The following is a 19,074-nucleotide window of genomic DNA, read 5'->3' as shown; positions in this document are numbered from 1 at the left end:
AGACTTGTCACTTCTGTGAAAACTTCTCGATGACGACTGTATTTCTCCCGGATGGAGATCGCGTCTGCAGAGGAAATCTATTTCTCCGTCGTTAACCTCTGGAACGAAGACTGCTAATATAGCGTTTCCCAGCCTTTCCACCTAGCGGAAACTTTTGTATCTGCTGCCATTGCCGCTTTGCGCCTTGTTCCGCCCTAGCGGCTTACTTACGCCACTGCTGTCAAGTCGTCCGACAGAACTAACACGGGCAGATCACGAAGAATATGTTCGTCGAAAATAGCTCTTAATTCAAGAAAGCTTATTGCAGACAAGCTTCCCAGCTTGACCTTTTCCTCTGGAAATACGTCCCTTGCAAGGACTGCTCTCCAGCCTCTGAGATCTGCATGCATGGACACCAGGAACTAATCCTGGATCCCGAACCTTCGTCCCTCTAGAAGGTGAGAACCGAGCAGACACCACAGGAGCGATGTCCTGGCCATTAGGATTATATTCCGGTGCATGTGCAGGTGAAACCCGGACCATGTTTCCAACTGGTCCCCTGAAAACCACTCTGGCATATGACCTGCTCACCGAAAAGGCCTCTTAGGCCGCACCCATCGGCTTCATTAACGGAACATATTGATGGATTGTCACAGCAAATCTGATCCGACTCTGGATCCTCAGGCCTCTTTCCACAGGAAAAACACAGAACCTCAACCGGTCAGTATCTACTCTGATACCCACCTCCGACATCTGCGTCGTTGGGAACAACAGCCATTCCCTGTGTTGAAGAACAGTCAGACAGAACAACGATTTGCACCACTTGTTTCTTGACCTCGCCTTAATCAGGAGAGCGTCTCAGTACAGAATAACAATGGCTCTTGCTATTGAAAGAAAACCATCATACTGCCATCACTCCGGTGAAATGGCAAAGACAATCCTGGATAACCACCCAGGTAATCTGAATGCGGAGAACAACGCATTTAAACCACTTAGTTTTTTTTGTTTTTTTTAACAGGGACAGCAGGACAATGTCCTGAACCTGACGCACCTCTGTATGGCGTCGCGTACTACCTCGCCTTCCAGAGGGGAAACGGCAAGATCTATTAGAAAATCAGTGAGGGGAAACATCTGTAACTCAGAATGTCCCCCTTTGGATTCTATAATCAACTCACAGGTCCTAGTCTATTCTCGGACTAACTGAAAGTAGTAGACGAGTCCCCACCTGAGTGGGGTCCAGCCAGATAGACTCTGCGACATGTTGTGGATGTGGTAGAAATAGAAAACAACATCCGATTCTGCGAACCTAACAAGGTTGCAGAACTTTTACCTTTTCACGTTCCACTGTATGCACAGAAAAGGAAAAAAGAACGGTATCGAACCGGTTAAAATGACTGCATCCCACAAAAGAATGTGTCACCAACCGTTGTGAAGGAGTCTAACTCACGAAGTAAGATTTACCAGTGGTATCCGCCGAGATTGACTGAACTGAGGCATCCCCAAACAGCTGTATACCGTCCCTCCAGTATCTCTCTAAGACATCCTCAGCATTTCCCCGGCCACAGCTCCTGCCGTCACGCGGCAGCCTGCTGCAATGTTATAGAGCAGAATCAACATAAGAAACCTTACCCACTCTCTTTAGGGTAATTCTATCGGATGCCTATCCGAATATAACACTCCCCCATATGCATGCAATGCAAATAAGTCCAAAGTATAGAAATAAAACTTAGCTTCCTGTGTATGATCCTTTGTGACAGGGCTCCGTGTCAACCAGGAGTTGACTTCCACAGTATTCTCTCCGCGTCGGGAAGAGAATAAACATTCGGACTCCTTGAGAGGATCGAAGACCAACTCGTCACGGCCGACCTAGAGCTTAATCAACAGAGCGACCAGCACATGAGAAGAAATACTATTACTTCAGCATTCATGAATATACATAATGTAATACACAATATAACACACATATCCTAACTATGGCCCTCATTCCGAGTCGTTCGCTCGGAAAATTTCTTTGCATCGCAGCGTTTTTCCGCTTAGTGCGCATGCGCAATGTCCGCACTGCGACTGCGCCAAGTAAATTTGCTATGAAGTTTGGATTTTTACTCACGGCTTTTTCTTCGCTCAGACGATCGTAGTGTGATTGACAGGAAATGGGTGTTACTGGGCGGAAACAGGCCGTTTTATGGGTGTGTGGGAAAAAACGCTACCGTTTCCGGAAAAAACGCGGGAGTGGCTGGAGAAACGGAGGAGTGTCTGGGCGAACGCTGGGTGTGTTTGTGACGTCAAACCAGGAACGACAAGCACTGAACTGATCGCAGATGCCGAGTAAGTCTGAAGCTACTCAGAAACTGCTACGAGGTGTGTAATCGCAATATTGCGAATACGTCGTTCGCAATTTTAGGATGCTAAGATTCACTCCCAGTAGGCGGCGGCTTAGCGTGAGCAACTCTGCTAAAATCGCCTTGCGAGCGAACAACTCGGAATGACCTCCTATGTATATATATATATATATATATAACATATACATAAGTGGATTGTCCGGACCTGTCAGGTCCCTAGTGACAGTAATGTGTATGACCATGTACTGACATGCCCCAGTTGTGGATCTACCAGAACGTTATGGTCGACGGAAAACCTAGTATTCGTCGACAGCAGGAAATAGTAAGCAGGCAAAAAATAACATTCTTGGAACCCCGAGGGGCCTGAGGGATGCATACATATATAATTTCAATAACACTCCCCCCACATATACCTATAAATACATATACAGGTATAAGGCAGTTACAGCGTGTTCATTTTCACCCAATAATTACAGTTGATGCCGATAGGGCACCCACAATGACTGTGTCACCCATACCGTGTTTACTTTTACAAGCAAACAACTACCGACCTGCTGCTACTGCATCTTCCGAATCAAGTACCAACAGGCGTCGGTGATGCCGACAGTGATCCCCACAGCTGCTTGTGACAGAGCCCTCACACATGTCGACATATGTCGACTAAAAACTAAAGTGGGTAATCTGACAGGAAAAACACAGAGATACATGCACCACAACAATGATTATGTGGCCAGTATTGAAAATAGTGCTATATTTCTCTCCATATAGCACTAAATACTGTGCCCTCCCTCGATTGTACTGTATACCATAGCCTTGGCGGGGACATGGAGGAAAATGGCGCTGAATCTGTTGTGAGGGCTAAGCTCCGCCCCTTCCCGGCGCGCGTAAGCCCAGCTAAAATATATATATATATGTTGAGCTGGGGGGGTCCATATACAGCACTTACACGCTGTATATACATATATATCGCTGCCCAGGGCGTCCCCCCTGCGCCCTGCACCCTTGTAAGACGTTGGTGTGTGGGAGCAGTGGCGCGCGGCGGGACCGCTGCGTTACACTGGCGGGGGCATCGTACCCGGTGCCCGGGCACCTAGTATGTCCCTCTTGCCAGCGATTTAGACCCTCAGTAACTTGCTGCCCAGGGCGCTCCCCCCCAGCGCCCTGCACCCTGTGAGTGCCGTTGGTGTGTGGGAGCATGGAGCGCAGCGCTACCTCTGTGGTTACCTCCGTTACTGAAGTCTTCTGCCGTCACTGGAGTCTTCTTTTCTTACAATACTCACCCGGCTTCTTTCTTCTGGCTTCTGTGAGGGGGGTGACGACGTGGCTCTGGGAACAAGCAGCTAGGCGAACCAAGTGATCGAACCCTCTGGAGCTAATGGTGTCCAGTAGCCTAAGAAGCAGAGCCCTTAACTAAGAAGAAGTAGGTATGACTTCTCTCCCCTCAGTCCCTCGATGCAGGGAGCCTGTAGCCAGCAGGTCTCCCTGAAAATAAAAAACCTAACATAAAGTATTTTAGAGAAACTCAGTAGAGCTCCCCTAGTGTGTGTCCAGTCACTCCTGGGCACAAAGTCTAACTGAGGTATGGAGGAGGGGCATAAAGGGAGGAGCCAGTTCACACCCATTCAAAGTCTTATAGTGTGCCCATGTCTCCTGCGGATCCCGTCTATACCCCATGGTCCTTACGGAGTCCCCAGCATCCTCTAGGACGTATGAGAAATAATAACAAGTGCAAACAACATCATTGTGGAATATGGCCCATACTATAATCTGGATTTTAAATAAAACTAAAATCTTAAGTGTGTGTAAAGTAAAACAAAAACTACTTACTGTTCCTACGCAACTTTGGGGTCTCACTCTGCGCAGAAGTCGGTGTCCCAGCCAGAGTCCCTGTGCTGCTTCCACTGGCATCGACCTCAATAGCATTGGTGACTGGGTCCCCCACAGTAGCTATCGGATCAGTGTCGCTGATCTCAGTGATGTCATCACAGAACATTGGTGGCGTCGGTGGAATGGATTGGCTGTTCTCTGGGGTAGAACTTCGTGAGGACGCACAACTGGACGATGAAATGGCAATGGGATAAGCCAGTGCAGAATTGTCAAAAATTTCATTGCACTGATCACAGTTAGCCCACTCCATTCTAGCAGCACCACTTTTCCTCCTGTTGTGGTCGTGAACTTTGTTGTAGTATTTTCTGAGAGCTTTCAATTTATTCACTACCTACTGCTGTGTGCACTCAATGCCCCTTGAGGTAAGTATCTTATCAATGTTGGTGTACACTGTGGCGTCATTCACTGTCCCAGTGATCTGCTTCCGGATCTCCTCCTTCCCTCTAATAGCAAGCAGCTCCCTGATCTCTTCCCCCTTCCGCCATGCTGTCTCTCTCATCCGTCTCCCCTGCAGCACAATTGTGACCTCAGACGCCAGCGCCACGGCCGCTCAGCCAATCAGAGAGATCCTGCTGCTCAGCCAATCACCAGTGACCCGCCAGCTCAGCCAATCAGCGCTGTTAACCATGATTCATCACAGACAGCCGGCAACCCGGCGTGTACGATCTGGGAAAAACCCAGGTAGAAACCAGGGTTGAAGTCCCAGGAATTCAGTCCCGTGTTGACCCTTTTAGACAGAAAAAAATCCTGGGTCACCCTTCCAGAGCCGGGAAAATACTGGGTTCTTTTCTCTGTCTGAAAGGGGTATAACTAGTGTTTCCCTAACCCTGAAACTGTAGTAATGACGAAAAGCAATATACGTTGCAACTGTAAAGTGGGGACATTTAAGAAATCAAGTTGCTAAGTCGGATTGCTGTTTATGCATGCAGACATATTGTTACAACAGCTCATTCACAAGGATTACAGTACACAACTTTTCAAAATGTCTCGGAATGCTCTAAATATAACTGAAAATGGCAATGCAGACATGGTTACTGGCAGCACAAACACTGGGTACCCCAAGCAATCACAAAGCTGGCTCTGATGAGAAGGATGATGTAGATCATGTCAGTCTCCGTCGGATGTCACAGTGTCACCAGCATCTAACATCTGAGTCCCCTCCTCCCCCTCCTGTGCAGAGCGCAATGCAATGACAGCAGGTAGTCAGCCACATACATACATCCTCTCCGCTGCGCATGCGTCAGATCTGGGGCTCAGCCCCGGGCAGAGCTGGAGACTGAGCGGCGAGAGGGAGTCGAGACACTGGGCACAGAGCGCTGAGAGCAGAGCAGGAGGAAGCCAGGCAGGGAGAGGGCACACTGGGAGGTATGAGAGACCGGCGCAGGGAGTGAGGCTGGCAGCAGTGTTTCAGTCACAGAGGGAGGGACAGAGCAGCAGGGATGAAGGTCGGGGACAAAGTAGAGGGAGATACAGAAAGTGACAGTGAGTGACAGAGAGGAAGGGGAGAGTAAGGGCTGCACGCTGCTGCTACAGAGGGAGAGCCAGCTGCCGGGCACGCACACTGGGTGACAGCCCGTGTCTCCCGCACAGGGCAGCGCAGGGTGTGCGGCAGCACATAGAGCAGCACTCCCAGGTCTGGAGCCACACAAGCCAGCGGTAAGGTGAGAGCATCGGGGTAGCACAGGCTCCATGTAATTGCGCTCTGCCCTGGACAGAGAGGGCTGGTGGTAATGCTGCCATGCAGCGGGGGCGTGATGGAGGCACTGTGACACTGGTCTGCGCCCAAGGTGAGTGAGGCTGCTCAGGAGGCAGAGGTTGTATGACTGAGGCTCCTACCCTGGACTCTGCGGAGTGATATAACAGGTACTGTAGTGTACCCATAAGGATTTACTGTCAAGCCCCATGCTGTGGATGTTACTGTCCTTACCACCAATGACTTAAGGAAGAGGAGCCTTTCATTCGTGAGAGTTGCTTGAACTAGTGTAATATTAGCTGTCCTGAACCTGACCGTACTCTGCCATTCATTGCACAGCATCCTACAATTGCATTGGCACTTTCTGCTGCATTCCAGCTGCCCTCATGGAGCCTTGGAGACAGTGTGCCCAGTGGCTGATCTACAGCAAGGTGCTGCCTCCCAATCATAGGGTGACATGGGAAACAGCCCAGGTGTTCGACCTGGCCCAGACCCTCCGGGATGGGGTTCTTCTGTGCCAACTCCTCAAAAACCTGCAACCCAACTGCATCAACTTGAAGGAAATCAACCTACGACCACAAATGTCCCAGGTTAGTGTCTGCTCACATTTGTATGTACAAATACTACTAATTATTCATTATATAGCATCAGCATTTTCCATGTCTAGTGCTGCACATCTTTATGTTAATCACCAGAAATCAATCCCAGGGTATTGGCGTTAGACATTTTCAGTATTGTCATTGTTTCTCCATCCAGTGAGGGCCTAAAATACCTTAAATACTTGAGCAATATGGATTGAATAGTATATAACATTACATGATATATAAAAGATTTTGTATCAGTATAACATTCATATACGTGACCGTACTTACATTTGTATTTGTATACCTGCATAAGCAGCTATATCACTGTACACACTAGTTTATTATAATTTTGCATACATATTGGTCTCTGATTATCTTAGTAGAACAAGGTCATAGAATACAATACCTGTGTTCAAATATACAAATCACCAGTTGTTAATTGTGACTAAAAAAGTTGATGAAAGAAACTAGAAATATCTCTTTGTCTGATTTGGTCTAACTACTGTATTAATGGGTAAATTCAAGAAAGTTATTTCCTCTAATGAGATAGACAACACACTACCTTCTGCATGTTGTAGAAGGACCAACTAGAGGCGGCGCTATGTTGAGTTTTGGGCTTTCTAATAGAACAGATGTTAGAACCAATGTACAGGTGTGGGGCATTTAAGGTGTACAGGGAGGTACAAAAATGTGGACTATACAAGTGCAAATCACGATGAGCCTAGAGAAGCAGTGAAGCTTATACACATGGAAAGTGCACTTCTTAAGCTGTGTTCCTGGGTAGGGTAAAATAAATAAATAATAAATCACTGCTCCACTCAACAGAGCTCCATGCAGCCCTCTTTCCCATCATTTGATTGTGTGACATTGCGGGGCGTGTGTTGCTTGCGGAACAAGACTCGCCAAGCCTCGTAATTGCCACACTCTCTTTCCACAATCGTTCTAAAGCTGCTTTAGGTAAAACGCCAGTGTACAAATAATAGGAAATATTCTCAAAATATTTGAAACAAATTTACTAAATTGTAAAAATAAGAAAAGACTGAACATCTGTTCTGGAAATACAAAGTATGTGGCAATGTATGCAGAAACTTCATCAGGTTAACAAATGAAGCTGAAAAAATGGATATCTAAAAACAGCAAATCTATTATCAAAATGCTTTTCACAGACATGAACTTCAAGACAAATAAAACTGATAACACAATCCCACTAAAGTTAAACTAATCAAATAATAAGTATAATTGTATAACACTTTGTTTTCTGTTTTATTCTGCCTGTATTCACACAAAAGGAAAAATGCCAGGAAATAGGTTGTGTAGCAATAGCCTGTGCTCACTGTGAACAGTTATTTGTCTAACACAGGATGAGGTGCAATTACACATAAAGCAGACTAAAGCTGAGTACACACTACACAATTTGTCTAGCAATCTTTGTATATGCAACCGCTCTGCATGACTATTGTGTAGTGTGTACACACAGTTCATCGTTTGATGAATTGTGTAGTCACATCGTCCCATCTGATGTGCTGCATATCAGATGAAAAGATGCACCAGATGATGCAGTGTAGCATGCAGTGTAGCATCAGTGTAGATTAAGCATGTAACGATATATTGCGTCATCATACAGCAGATTGTGGTATGTGTAGGGCAATACGATATACTGTATTGTTGCATGATGTTGCTGCGTTACTGAGTCAGCACAGTGCTGAGGTGTGTACCCAATTTAGGAAAGAGGCGCCTAGACCCAAAACAGCAAGTGCAGAATACAACCTGATTTTATACTTAGCAGCATTTCTGTTTTATATTCTGCTGTTTAGTAAATGTACCCTCTTATCTCTGTCCAGGTCAGTGCCATAAGATTGTCAGAAAGTAGATGTGGCCCAGTGTCTGGATGAGATAATGTATGACTAAATACTGTATACAGTATTAGAAAATACAAGAGTTGCCACATAAGTTCATTAAATGTGACTTTTTTTTTTAAATAGGTTAGTTTTTCTGTGTACCAAAAAAAAAATGTGTTTAAAGATCTCATCAAACAATCTTGCATTCCTCTGAATCCTACAGAGAATTCAATCCGCAATGAGAGATAAATGTGTTAAAGGAAAATGGAGTATAGTATAGCAGGTTGTAACACAATGAGACAGTGACACAAAGGCAATACTTTTCCACACACATCTTCATGGAAGGACCTTCCAGATTAATCTCTGGCCGTTCATATACCTAGAAATAGTATAGAAATCATCACAGTGTGATATTGTATGGTAAAAGTATTTATTACATAAAAGTCCAAAATTGTACATGAAACATAAACAAGCAGTGCTAATCTGAGACCCTCAGTATTACCCCTTTTTCACTTACGAGCACGGGTCGCAGCCGGGAGCCTGACACGGGAGCTGCCCCCTGCTGCGACCCGTGCTCGGCCCCTTTCCCATCAGCAGTCACAACCCGGCATATGCCGGGTTGGTGACGCTTCTAGTGACGCGGCAGGGGCGGCGCAGGGAGATCACATGATCTCCCAGCGCCGCCCTTCCATACAGTGTAAACGGGAGCCGTGTTGCATCGACACGGCTCCCGTTTACACTACAACCTTACCCGGATCATTCCCGTGTCCTACCCAGGTAAATAGCCGGGTAGGATTCACGGGTCACTTGATCCGGGTTTACCCTTTTCCACTTGCAGAAAACACGGGTAAATGCGCGCCCCCGTGCATTTACCCGTGTTTTTTGAGCTAGTGGAAAAGGGGTATAAGTTGTATCAAATAAGCAGGCCTTGGTTGGTCGAAATGTCATAAGATGGACTTCCTGATGCCAGTAATTCAGTGGTTGGTAGGTAGGCCCAGATGCGTTTCGTGTGGTAAAGAGAATTAGGTGTGCTCTGTGGGGGAAAGAATACAAAAAAGTTAGTTGAGTAAAACAGATGTGTCCTCATATATGTAGCCTCAACATGTCACACAGCACGAGATTCCTGGCACGAGTGAGCCGCCAGGTTCCGTGCAACTCTGCCAAAATCGTCCTTTTTTTGCAAAAAATGCGTCTTAATTGCAATGCAATGTGACTAGTGTGCACAAGGAGACTGTGCTGATTAATTTGATTTATGACATTTGTATATTGTGTGTGACTGAGACGAAGTAGGACAGAACTTGTATTGGAAAAAAGCTGCGGCTGCTACAGTACATTGTAGCACTTAGTGTACAGAATCAGAGACGGATATACAAGTGTCATATATCAAATTAATCATCACAGTCCCCTTGTGCACACTAGTCACATTGCATTGTGAATAAGATGCATTTTCGGCTATGGAAGTATGTGACAAGCCACATCTTGAATATAGGGTACATTTGTGGGCATATCACTGTAGGAAGAACATATTGAAACTTAAGCCCCATACACACTAGATGAGAAAATGAAAGATCTCGCTCAGAAGGGCCGATTCTCACGCAACCTGGCGTGCCAAGAGGGGCTGTTTGGTGTGACTGCAACAAAGATGTATGAGGACACATCTGTAGACATCAACAACATTTTCAGACTCTGGGGGAGATTCAATTACATGAGAATTTCTGATGGCAGCACATTTATGTGTCAGTTATTCTGCTTCCAACTTGTGCTTAATTGTATCTGCCCCTAAGTGTAACATACAGATTGGTATTGGCTAATCATTCTAATGATCTTGTATAGTCTAGACCAGTGATGGGGAACCTTAGCACTCCAGCTGTTGTTGAACTACACAGCCCAGCATGCCCTGCTACAGTTTTAGCATGTCCAAGTAGCAATACTGTAGCAGGGCATACTGGGATGTGTGGTTCAACAACACCTGGAGTGCCAAGGTTCCCCATCACTGGGACAGTTAAGGTGCCCGTAATTACTGATGACCATAAGTCAGTGGTTTCCAAACTATCTTGAATCACGGCGTTCTACAGTATGGGCATTTTTTTCACAACACCCCCAGGCCAAAGGTTTCTTATTGAGAAATTCAACAACATTATTAAAGTAAATTGTGTTTACCTGTTATCTCCAAGTTCCGTTGTGTTGTACAGGGTTGCGCCTTTGTTTGTCCACATCTTTTATGATTTGCAGTCACCAGTACTGAGTTTGCCTATCACGTTGACTACAGATAATTTAATTTGGTACTGGGCCACCAGCCCATGGCCCCATGAAATTGCCCCGTATGGCTCGGATTTTTACTACTTATTGGTCAGTAGAGCTAAGTGTCAGTGATCTGTGCCATGGAGGCTAACAGCAACAGCGAATCACTCAGGGGGGCCTTTGGAAAAGGGGGTCATGGTGCTTTGTAAAGACTGCCACAGGGGCCTGGTGCATTTCGCCTGGTGCACTGCCAGTAATTCTGCCACTGGTATGTACACTATCACTATAAACAGAAGGCAGAACAGTAACTTGATACAGAAAAGTTTTACAATATGGTAATGCATGTAAGTCATTGTAATAACTCAGACACATAACATGTAAAACAATTGGGGAGAACTTAGGTGGAAAAGGAATATTAGGTGGCAGGAAGAAGAGTATGCCAGACAGCAGCTGCAAAAGTGAAGAAAACCTTGGGTAAAAGTGGGTTGAATGCATATTATGCAATACAGTATTACCACGCTATGGAAGTACGTGACAAGCTACATCTTGAATATAGGGTACATTTGTGGGCATATCAATGTAGGAAGAACATATTGAAACTTAAGCCCCATACACTCTAGACGAGAAAATAAAAGATCTCGCTCAGAAGGGCCGATCTGAGCGAGATCTTTCACAATCTCGTCCAGTGTGTACGCTCACCGTTGTTAGCGGTGTGCGCTCCCGCGCATCGTTAACGACCCCCTCCCTAGTGTAGAAATGCTAATTTTTACCGTAAGAGTAGTTAAATTGTGAAACTCTACTACAAGGTGATAAATTCACTAACAGAATTAAATAATGTTTTGGATGCCTTTCTTTGAAGAAATTGCATCTGTAGCTGTATTTGGTAAAGGTCATTATGGAGAGATTGATCTAGGGCATTTATCCAATTACTATTTTTGGAAAGAATATTTTAATGCTATGAGGCTAAATTGAATTCCTAGAGTATGATTGTATTCTTTGTTTTCTTCTGAACAACACAATTTGAATTTAATAAAGATTAAACATAATAGATTTATGTCTTATTTAACTTTACTAACAGTATGACAATTAATTGATCATAAGAGATTTTTTATTGTCACACTTTGCCACAAAATATATCCTTCTTTGTGAATATAGGACCCTATTTAGGTTGGATTGATAATCTTGCTAAAAAGCAGTTGCTGTGATCAAATAGTTGCCGCCCAAAAATAGAGAAAAAACGCGCATTGCAGAAACTGCGAACGCATCACAATGCGCAATGTGATCACATTACCATACACAAATACCAGAACATCGAAGAGTTTTTCTATCTGCGCCAGGCATGGTCATCCAAAATTTGGCATACACAGGCAGCTAGAAGTGGTCATTGCTGATGTCATAGACCCACCTGAAAAACACCTTGTCACGCCTGCATTTTTACAAACATACCCACAAAACGCCATGTTTCCTCCCCTAAACGCTTACTTCCTGTCAAAGTGCGATTGCGTTGAAGCACAATGCGTTCGCATAAATAATCGCTACTCGTGGTTGTGCATGCGCAGTCGTTCAGTAATCGGACGGATTGTGATTCTCAAATTTTGCAATCCAAACTGAATAGGGTCCATAGAGTTTAATGTTTAAATAATATATAATTTACTTATTTATAACGTTATGCATTATAATAACACAATTAGATGCAGCTTGTGAGTTATTGTGAATATTGCTATATTTCATCAGTCTAGCTCAGTGGTTCTCAAACTGTGTGCTGTGGCACCCTCCAGGACCAATTCAAATTATTTATGGTCAATGTAATAGGCAAAACCAGTACTGGCAGCTGCTAATCATATACTGTATGTGGACAAACAGAAGCAAATCCTGTCTCTCACCACATAACGGAACCTAATGGTGTGTACACACGGTGAGATATTTTCTTACGATTTTGACTATATAGTCAAAATCGTAAAAAAAGTTAGTGCAGATGGCAAGGTGAAAGTCACCTTGCGATCCCGATTCGATGCCTGAACATAGTACTAAAACAATACAAGATCGGTATTTAAATAAGCATTTAAAAGAGAGAGAGAGACGACAATGTCTCTGTACCGGAGTTGTGGCTTGATAAACACCCCACAGCACCTGTCTACAATTAATATAGGCCCTCATTCCGAGTTGATCGGTCGCAAGGCGAATTTAGCAGAGTTACACACGCTAAGCCGCCGCCTACTGGGAGTGAATCTTAGCTTCTTAAAATTGCGACCGATGTATTCGCAATATTGCGATTACTAACTACTTAGCAGTTTCAGAGTAGCTCCAGACTTACTCTGCCTGTGCGATCAGTTCAGTGCTTGTCGTTCCTGGTTGACGTCACAAACACACCCAGCGTTCGCCCAGGCACTCCCACCGTTTCTCCGGCCACTCCTGCGTTTTTCCCGGAAACGGTAGCGTTTTCAGCCACACGCCCCTGAAACGCCGTGTTTCCGCCCAGTAACACCCATTTCCTGTCAATCACATTACGTTCGCCGGAGCGATGAAAAAGCCGTGAGTAAAATTACTTTCTACATAGCAAAGTTACTTGGCGCAGTCGCAGTGCGAACATTGCGCATGCGTACTAAGCGGATTTTCATTGCGATGCGATGAAAAATACCGAGCGAACAACTCGGAATGAGGGCCATAATTCACTGTTGACACACTTAGTTGCTCTGCGCTAATTAGTATAGCGTACGAGTACCAGTAATGATGTTAGTATAAGACAGAGGGGTGGTGGATTTAAGAATTGGAACACATGTCACAGGTTCATAAAGCCATATGTAAAGCATTTAAAACACGTATGAATGTAGCAGTCATTCTATAATAATATACAATTAATATAGGTATATGAAAAAGGTAAAAGTAACTTAATAAAATTCTCCCATTGGGGAAGAGGGCCCTGTGTGCTGAGTCCAATGAGAGAGCGCGCTCTCTCTCCTTTCTGCGGCAAAAGGGTTTTTTCCTCTGTGGGTCCGGGTATTGTTAAAGTTAGTCTCTGGGTCCGGTATTTAGTAAAGAGTCTCTCACTTACGTGTCTTCGTCCCGCTCGGGACTCCTGATGTTTCACCTTGGGCGGTGTGTCAGAGTCTCTCCCCGTGGTTGCGATGTTGCTGCAGGCGCCTGCAGTGCTTTTTCCTCGGTCCTCTCTGTGCTTACGGCCAGCGCTTGCCAGGGGATCGGGATCTCCGGTTTGTGGGCGGATGTGAGGGGGTGTGGCCAACGCGTTTCACTCGGCTTCAGAATGCCGGGCTTCGTCAGGGACTTTGCAGGCAAGTGAATTTTGACTCTCTCTATAGAAGAGATAGTCAAAATTGACACTTAGCCAAAATCGCACATAGGGGGTCATTCCGAGTTGATCGTAGCTGTGTTAAATTTAGCACAGCTACGATCGTTAACCCAGACATGCGGAGGGACGCCCAGCACAGGGCTAGTCTGCCCCGCATGTCAGTGCCAGCCCCCCCCCCCTCCCCCCGCACAAATACAAAAGCATCGCACAGAGGCGATGCCTTTGTATTTGAGGAGTAACTCCCGGCCAGTGCAGCTCCTGCGGCTGGCCGGGAGTTGCTCGTCGCTCCCGCTGGCCGCAGCGGCTGCGTGACACCGGACCGTACCCCCTAAACGGCGGCTTAACGCCGCCGTTCAGCTCCCTCCCGCCTAGCAACCGCCTCTGTCTCAGAGTCGATCGTTAGGTAACGAAAGCTGCCATATGCCGGCGCACTGCGGCACCGGCGCATGCGCAGTTCCGACCTGATCGCTGCGCTGCGACAAACTGCAGCGAGCGATCGGGTCGGAATGACCCCCATAGTCAGTATCGCAAGCACAGTCATTAAATGCTTGCGATGCCGACCTAGCCCCTAGTGAGAATCGGCTTAGCCCGAATCTCACCGTGTGTATGCACCTTAAGGATGGCATATAAAGTAACACAGTTTACTTCATGTAATATTTCTTTATAACTTTCTCAGTAAGAAACTTAGACTTTGGCCTAGGGGTGGTGTGAAAAAAATTCTGATACTTTAGGGTGCCCTGATTTTAAAGAGTTTGAGAACGACTAGTATAGCTTATCTGTTATTTCTCTGTTGCCGCTACTCTGGTCTATGGCATGTTTTGATCAATGCACCAGATATGAATGCAGGCTTTAATGTTGATGCTTTGTAGCTACACTCTGATAATGAACATGTGGCATTGTTTACTGATACAGAGCATAATGAACTCACTGTGCTTAGCCACTGTGATGAGTTTCATTGTAAGTATAATTACTCCCAATATGCATTGTGATCTGTACACTGACTGTGCTGTGTTTTTCTTTATGTAACTTGCATTTGTACTAATAATGACTATTCTACACCTAATAATACATGCACTTCTCATATAGCCATAAGATTTGCCTCACACAGCATCACGGTGCAGAAGAGTAAAACATGTATTGTATTGCTGGTATTTAATCATGGCAGGATAGAAAAATGTTGTAAATAAAATTATAAAGAAAAGAAGCTATAGTTTCATGAAATGCTGCTATGTCAGCTGTGTTACCCTCTGGTGGGCGGCAGGGTGAGGTGGGTCAGCGAGGATTGTGCTGTTGTGCGGGAAGATATTAGTGCTGAGTGGTTCAGTCTGGTGTCAGTTGCTCATGCTCAAGGTTCTGCACAGTGTATGACACATTAGTTAGGCATTGGTCTAGAATAAGGAAATACTGTAATGCTGGGTGTAATCTTTATGGTAGCATTTATGGCAAACAGGGCCATTAAATTGTTGGTGGTAAATTGTAATAAAGTCACTAGTGGAGAGGAACTCTCCATGTACAGTAGATGTTGCAGGAAGTGGTTTGGCTGACTGCACTTAACCCTATGTATTGTCATAGGCTGTGCAACACATCAGCAGTGTATGTTAGAACTTAGAAGCCACTAAAAGTGATTTGTTATAGTTGAAAACTGCTGGTCCACAGTGCAGTGTAGTCTTGTGATAACTTGTGCATGTTTCTGCAAACACACTTTCTCTATCGTCCTAAGTGGATGCTGGGGTTCCTGAAAGGACCATGGGGAACAGCGGCTCCGCAGGAGACAGGGCACAAAAAAGTAAAGCTTTTACCAGATCAGGTGGTGTGCACTGGCTCCTCCCCCCATGACCCTCCTCCAGACTCCAGTTAGATTTTTGTGCCCGGCCGAGAAGGGTGCAATCTAGGTGGCTCTCCTAAAGAGCTGCTTAGAGAAAGTTTAGCTAGGTTCTTTATGTTACAGTGATTCCTGCTGGCAACAGGATCACTGCAGCGAGGGACTGAGGGGAGAAGGAGTCAACTCACCTGCGTGCAGGATGGATTGGCTTCTTGGCTACTGGACATCAAGCTCCAGAGGGACGATCACAGGTACAGCCTGGATGGTCACCGGAGCCGCGCCGCCGGCCCCCTTGCAGATGCTGAAGACAGAAGAGGTCCAGAATCGGCGGCTGAAGACTCCTGCAGTCTTCTAAAGGTAGCGCACAGCACTGCAGCTGTGCGCCATTTTCCTCTCAGCACACTTCACACAACAGTCACTGAGGGTGCAGAGCGCTGGGGGGGGCGCTCTGAGAGGCAAATAAAAACCTTATTAGAGGCAAAAAATACCTCACATATAGCCCACAGAGGCTATATGGAGATATTTAACCCCTGCCTAACTTCAAAAATAGCGGGAGACGAGCCCACCGAAAAAGGGGCGGGGCCTATCTCCTCAGCACACAGCGCCATTTTCTCTCACAGAAAAGCTGGAGAGAAGGCTCCCAGGCTCTCCCCTGCACTGCACTACAGAAACAGGGTTAAAACAGAGAGGGGGGGCACTGATTTTGGCGATATTGTATATATATAAAAGATGCTATAAGGGAGAAACACTTATATAAGGTTGTCCCTATATAATTATAGCGTTTTTGGTGTGTGCTGGCAGACTCTCCCTCTGTCTCCCCAAAGGGCTAGTGGGTCCTGTCCTCTGTCAGAGCATTCCCGGTGTGTGTGCTGTGTGTCGGTACGTGTGTGTCGACATGTATGAGGACGATGTTGGTGAGGAGGCGGAGAAATTGCCTGTAATGGTGATGTCACTCTCTAGGGAGTCGACACCGGAATGGATGGCTTATTTAGAGAATTACGTGAGAATGTCAACACGCTGCAAGGTCGGTTGACGACATGAGACGGCCGACAATCTATTAGGACCGGTCCAGGCGTCTCAGAAACACCGTCAGGGGTTTTTAAAAACGCCCATTTACCTCAGTCGGTCGACACAGACACAGACACGGACACTGAATACAGTGTCGACGGTGAATAAACAAACGTATTTCTCATTAGGGCCACACGTTAAGGGCAATGAAGGAGGTGTTACGTGTTTCTGATACTACAAGTACCACAAGAAAGGGTATTATGTGGGAGTGAAAAAACTACCTGTAGTTTTTCCTGAATCAGATAAAATAAAATGAAGTGTGTGATGATGCGTAGGGTTACCCCGATAGCAAATATTGGCGTTATACCCTTTCCCGCCAGAAATTAGGGTACGTTGGGAAACACCCCTTAGGGTGATAAGGCGCTCACACGCTTATCAAGTGGCGTTACCGTCTCCAGATACGGCCGCCCTCAAGGAGCCAGCTGATAGGAAGCTGGAAAAATATCCTAAAAAGTATATACACACATACGGTGGTTATACTGCGACCAGCGATCGCCATCAGCCTGGAGATGCAGTGCTGGGTTGGCTTGGTCGGATTCCCTGACTGAAAATATTTTATTCATGTAGAGCATTTAATAGGATGCATTCTATATATATGTATGTGAGATGCACAGAGGGATATTTGCTCTCTGGCATCAAGATAAGTGCGTTGTCCATATCTCCCAGAAGATGTCAGGGACACGACAGTGGTCAGGTGATACAGATCCCATACGGCAGATGGAAGTATTGCTGTATAAAGGGAAGGAGTTATTTGGGGGTCGGTCCATCGGACCTGGGGACCACAGCAACAGCTGGGAAATCCAACCTTTTTTACCCCAAGTTACATCTCAGCTAAAAAAGACACCGTCTTTTCAGCCTCAATCTTTCCTTTCCCATGAGGGCATGCAGGCAAAAGGCCAGTCATATCTGCCCAGACATAGAGGTAAGGGAAGTAGACTGCAGCAGGCAGCCCTTTCCCAGGAAAAGAAGCCCTCCACCGCGTCTGCCAAGTCCTCAGCATGACGCTGGGGCCGTGCAAGCGGACTCAAGGTGGGGGGGTAGTCTCAAGAGTCTCAGGGCGCAGTGGGATCACTCGCAAGTTGACCCCTAGATCGTACGAGTATTATCCCAGGGGTAAAGATTGGAGAGTCGAGACATCTTCTCCTCGCAGGTTCCTGAAGTCTGCTTTACCAACGGCTCCCTCCGACAGGGAGGCAGCATTGGAAACAATTCACAAGCTGTATATCCAGCAGGTGATAATCAAAGTACCCCTCCTACGACAAGGAAAAGGGTATTATTTTTCCACACTATATTGTGGTACTGAAGCCAGACGGCTTGGTGACACATAGTCTAAATCTAAAATGTTTTGAACACTTACATAAAAGGTTCAAATCGAGATAAAGTCACTCAGAGCAGTGATAGCGAACCGGAAAAAAGGGGACTATATGGTGTCCCTGGACATCAAGGATTACCTCCATGTCCAAATTTTGTCCTTCTCATCAAGGGTACCTCTGGTTCGTGGTACAGAACTGTCAATATCAGTTTCAGACGATGCCGTTTGAATTATCCACGGCACCCCGGGCCTTTTTACCAAGGTAATGGCCGAAAAGATGTTTCTTCAAAGAAAAAAGGCATCTAAATTATCCCTTACTTGCACGACCTAAAAAGGGCAAGTTCCAGAGAACAGTTGGAGGTCGGAAGAGCACTATCTAAAGTAGTTCTTCGACGGCACGACTGGATTCTAAATATTCCAAGAATCGCAGCTGTTTTCCGACGATACGTCTGCTGTTCCTAGGGATGATTCTGGACACGGTTCAGAAAAAGGTTTTTCTTCCCGAGGAAAAAGCCAAGGAGTTATCCGACCTGTCAGGAACCTCCTAAAACCAGGAAAGGTGTCTGTACATCAATGCACAAGAGTCCTGGGAAAAATGGTGGCTTTTTACGAAGCAATTCCATTCGGCAGATTCCATGCAAGAATTTTCCAAAGGGATCTGTTGGACAAATGGTCAGGGTCGCATCCTCAGATGCACCTGCGAATAACCCTGTCGCCAAGGACAAGGGTATATCTTCTGTGGTGGTTGCAAAAGGCTCATCTATTGGAGGGCCGCAGATTCGGCATACAGGATTTGATCCTGGTGACCACGGACGCCAGCCTGAGAGGTTGGGGAGCAGTCACACAAGGAAGAAACTTCCAGGGGGTATGGACGAACCTGGAAAAGTCTCTTCACATAAACATTCTGGTACTAAGAGCAATCTAAAATGCTCTAAGCCAGGCGGAACCACTCCTGCAAGGAAAACCGGTGTTGATTCAGTCGGACAACATCACGGCGGTCGCCC

General features: G+C 45.9%; 1 protein-coding gene across 2 annotated transcripts in view; it reads left to right on the top strand.

Annotated features, from left to right (window-relative positions):
• The first annotated feature begins 5,443 nt into the window (after positions 1 to 5,443).
• Positions 5,444 to 19,074, top strand: part of VAV3 (vav guanine nucleotide exchange factor 3) — a 546,183-nt gene continuing 532,552 nt past the window's right edge. The window contains exon 1 of one of the 2 annotated variants that reach the window (XM_063940113.1): positions 5,444 to 6,488. In XM_063940113.1, the coding sequence (XP_063796183.1) occupies positions 6,285 to 6,488 (204 nt within the window). In that variant the 5' untranslated portion in view covers positions 5,444 to 6,284. The remainder of the gene's footprint in view (positions 6,489 to 19,074) is intronic. The other variant, XM_063940112.1, reaches the window with a different exon arrangement.

This window comes from Pseudophryne corroboree, chromosome 9, assembly GCF_028390025.1.
Source record: "Pseudophryne corroboree isolate aPseCor3 chromosome 9, aPseCor3.hap2, whole genome shotgun sequence".
Lineage (NCBI taxonomy): Eukaryota > Metazoa > Chordata > Amphibia > Anura > Myobatrachidae > Pseudophryne > Pseudophryne corroboree.
This window is presented reverse-complemented; position numbering and strand designations above follow the sequence as displayed.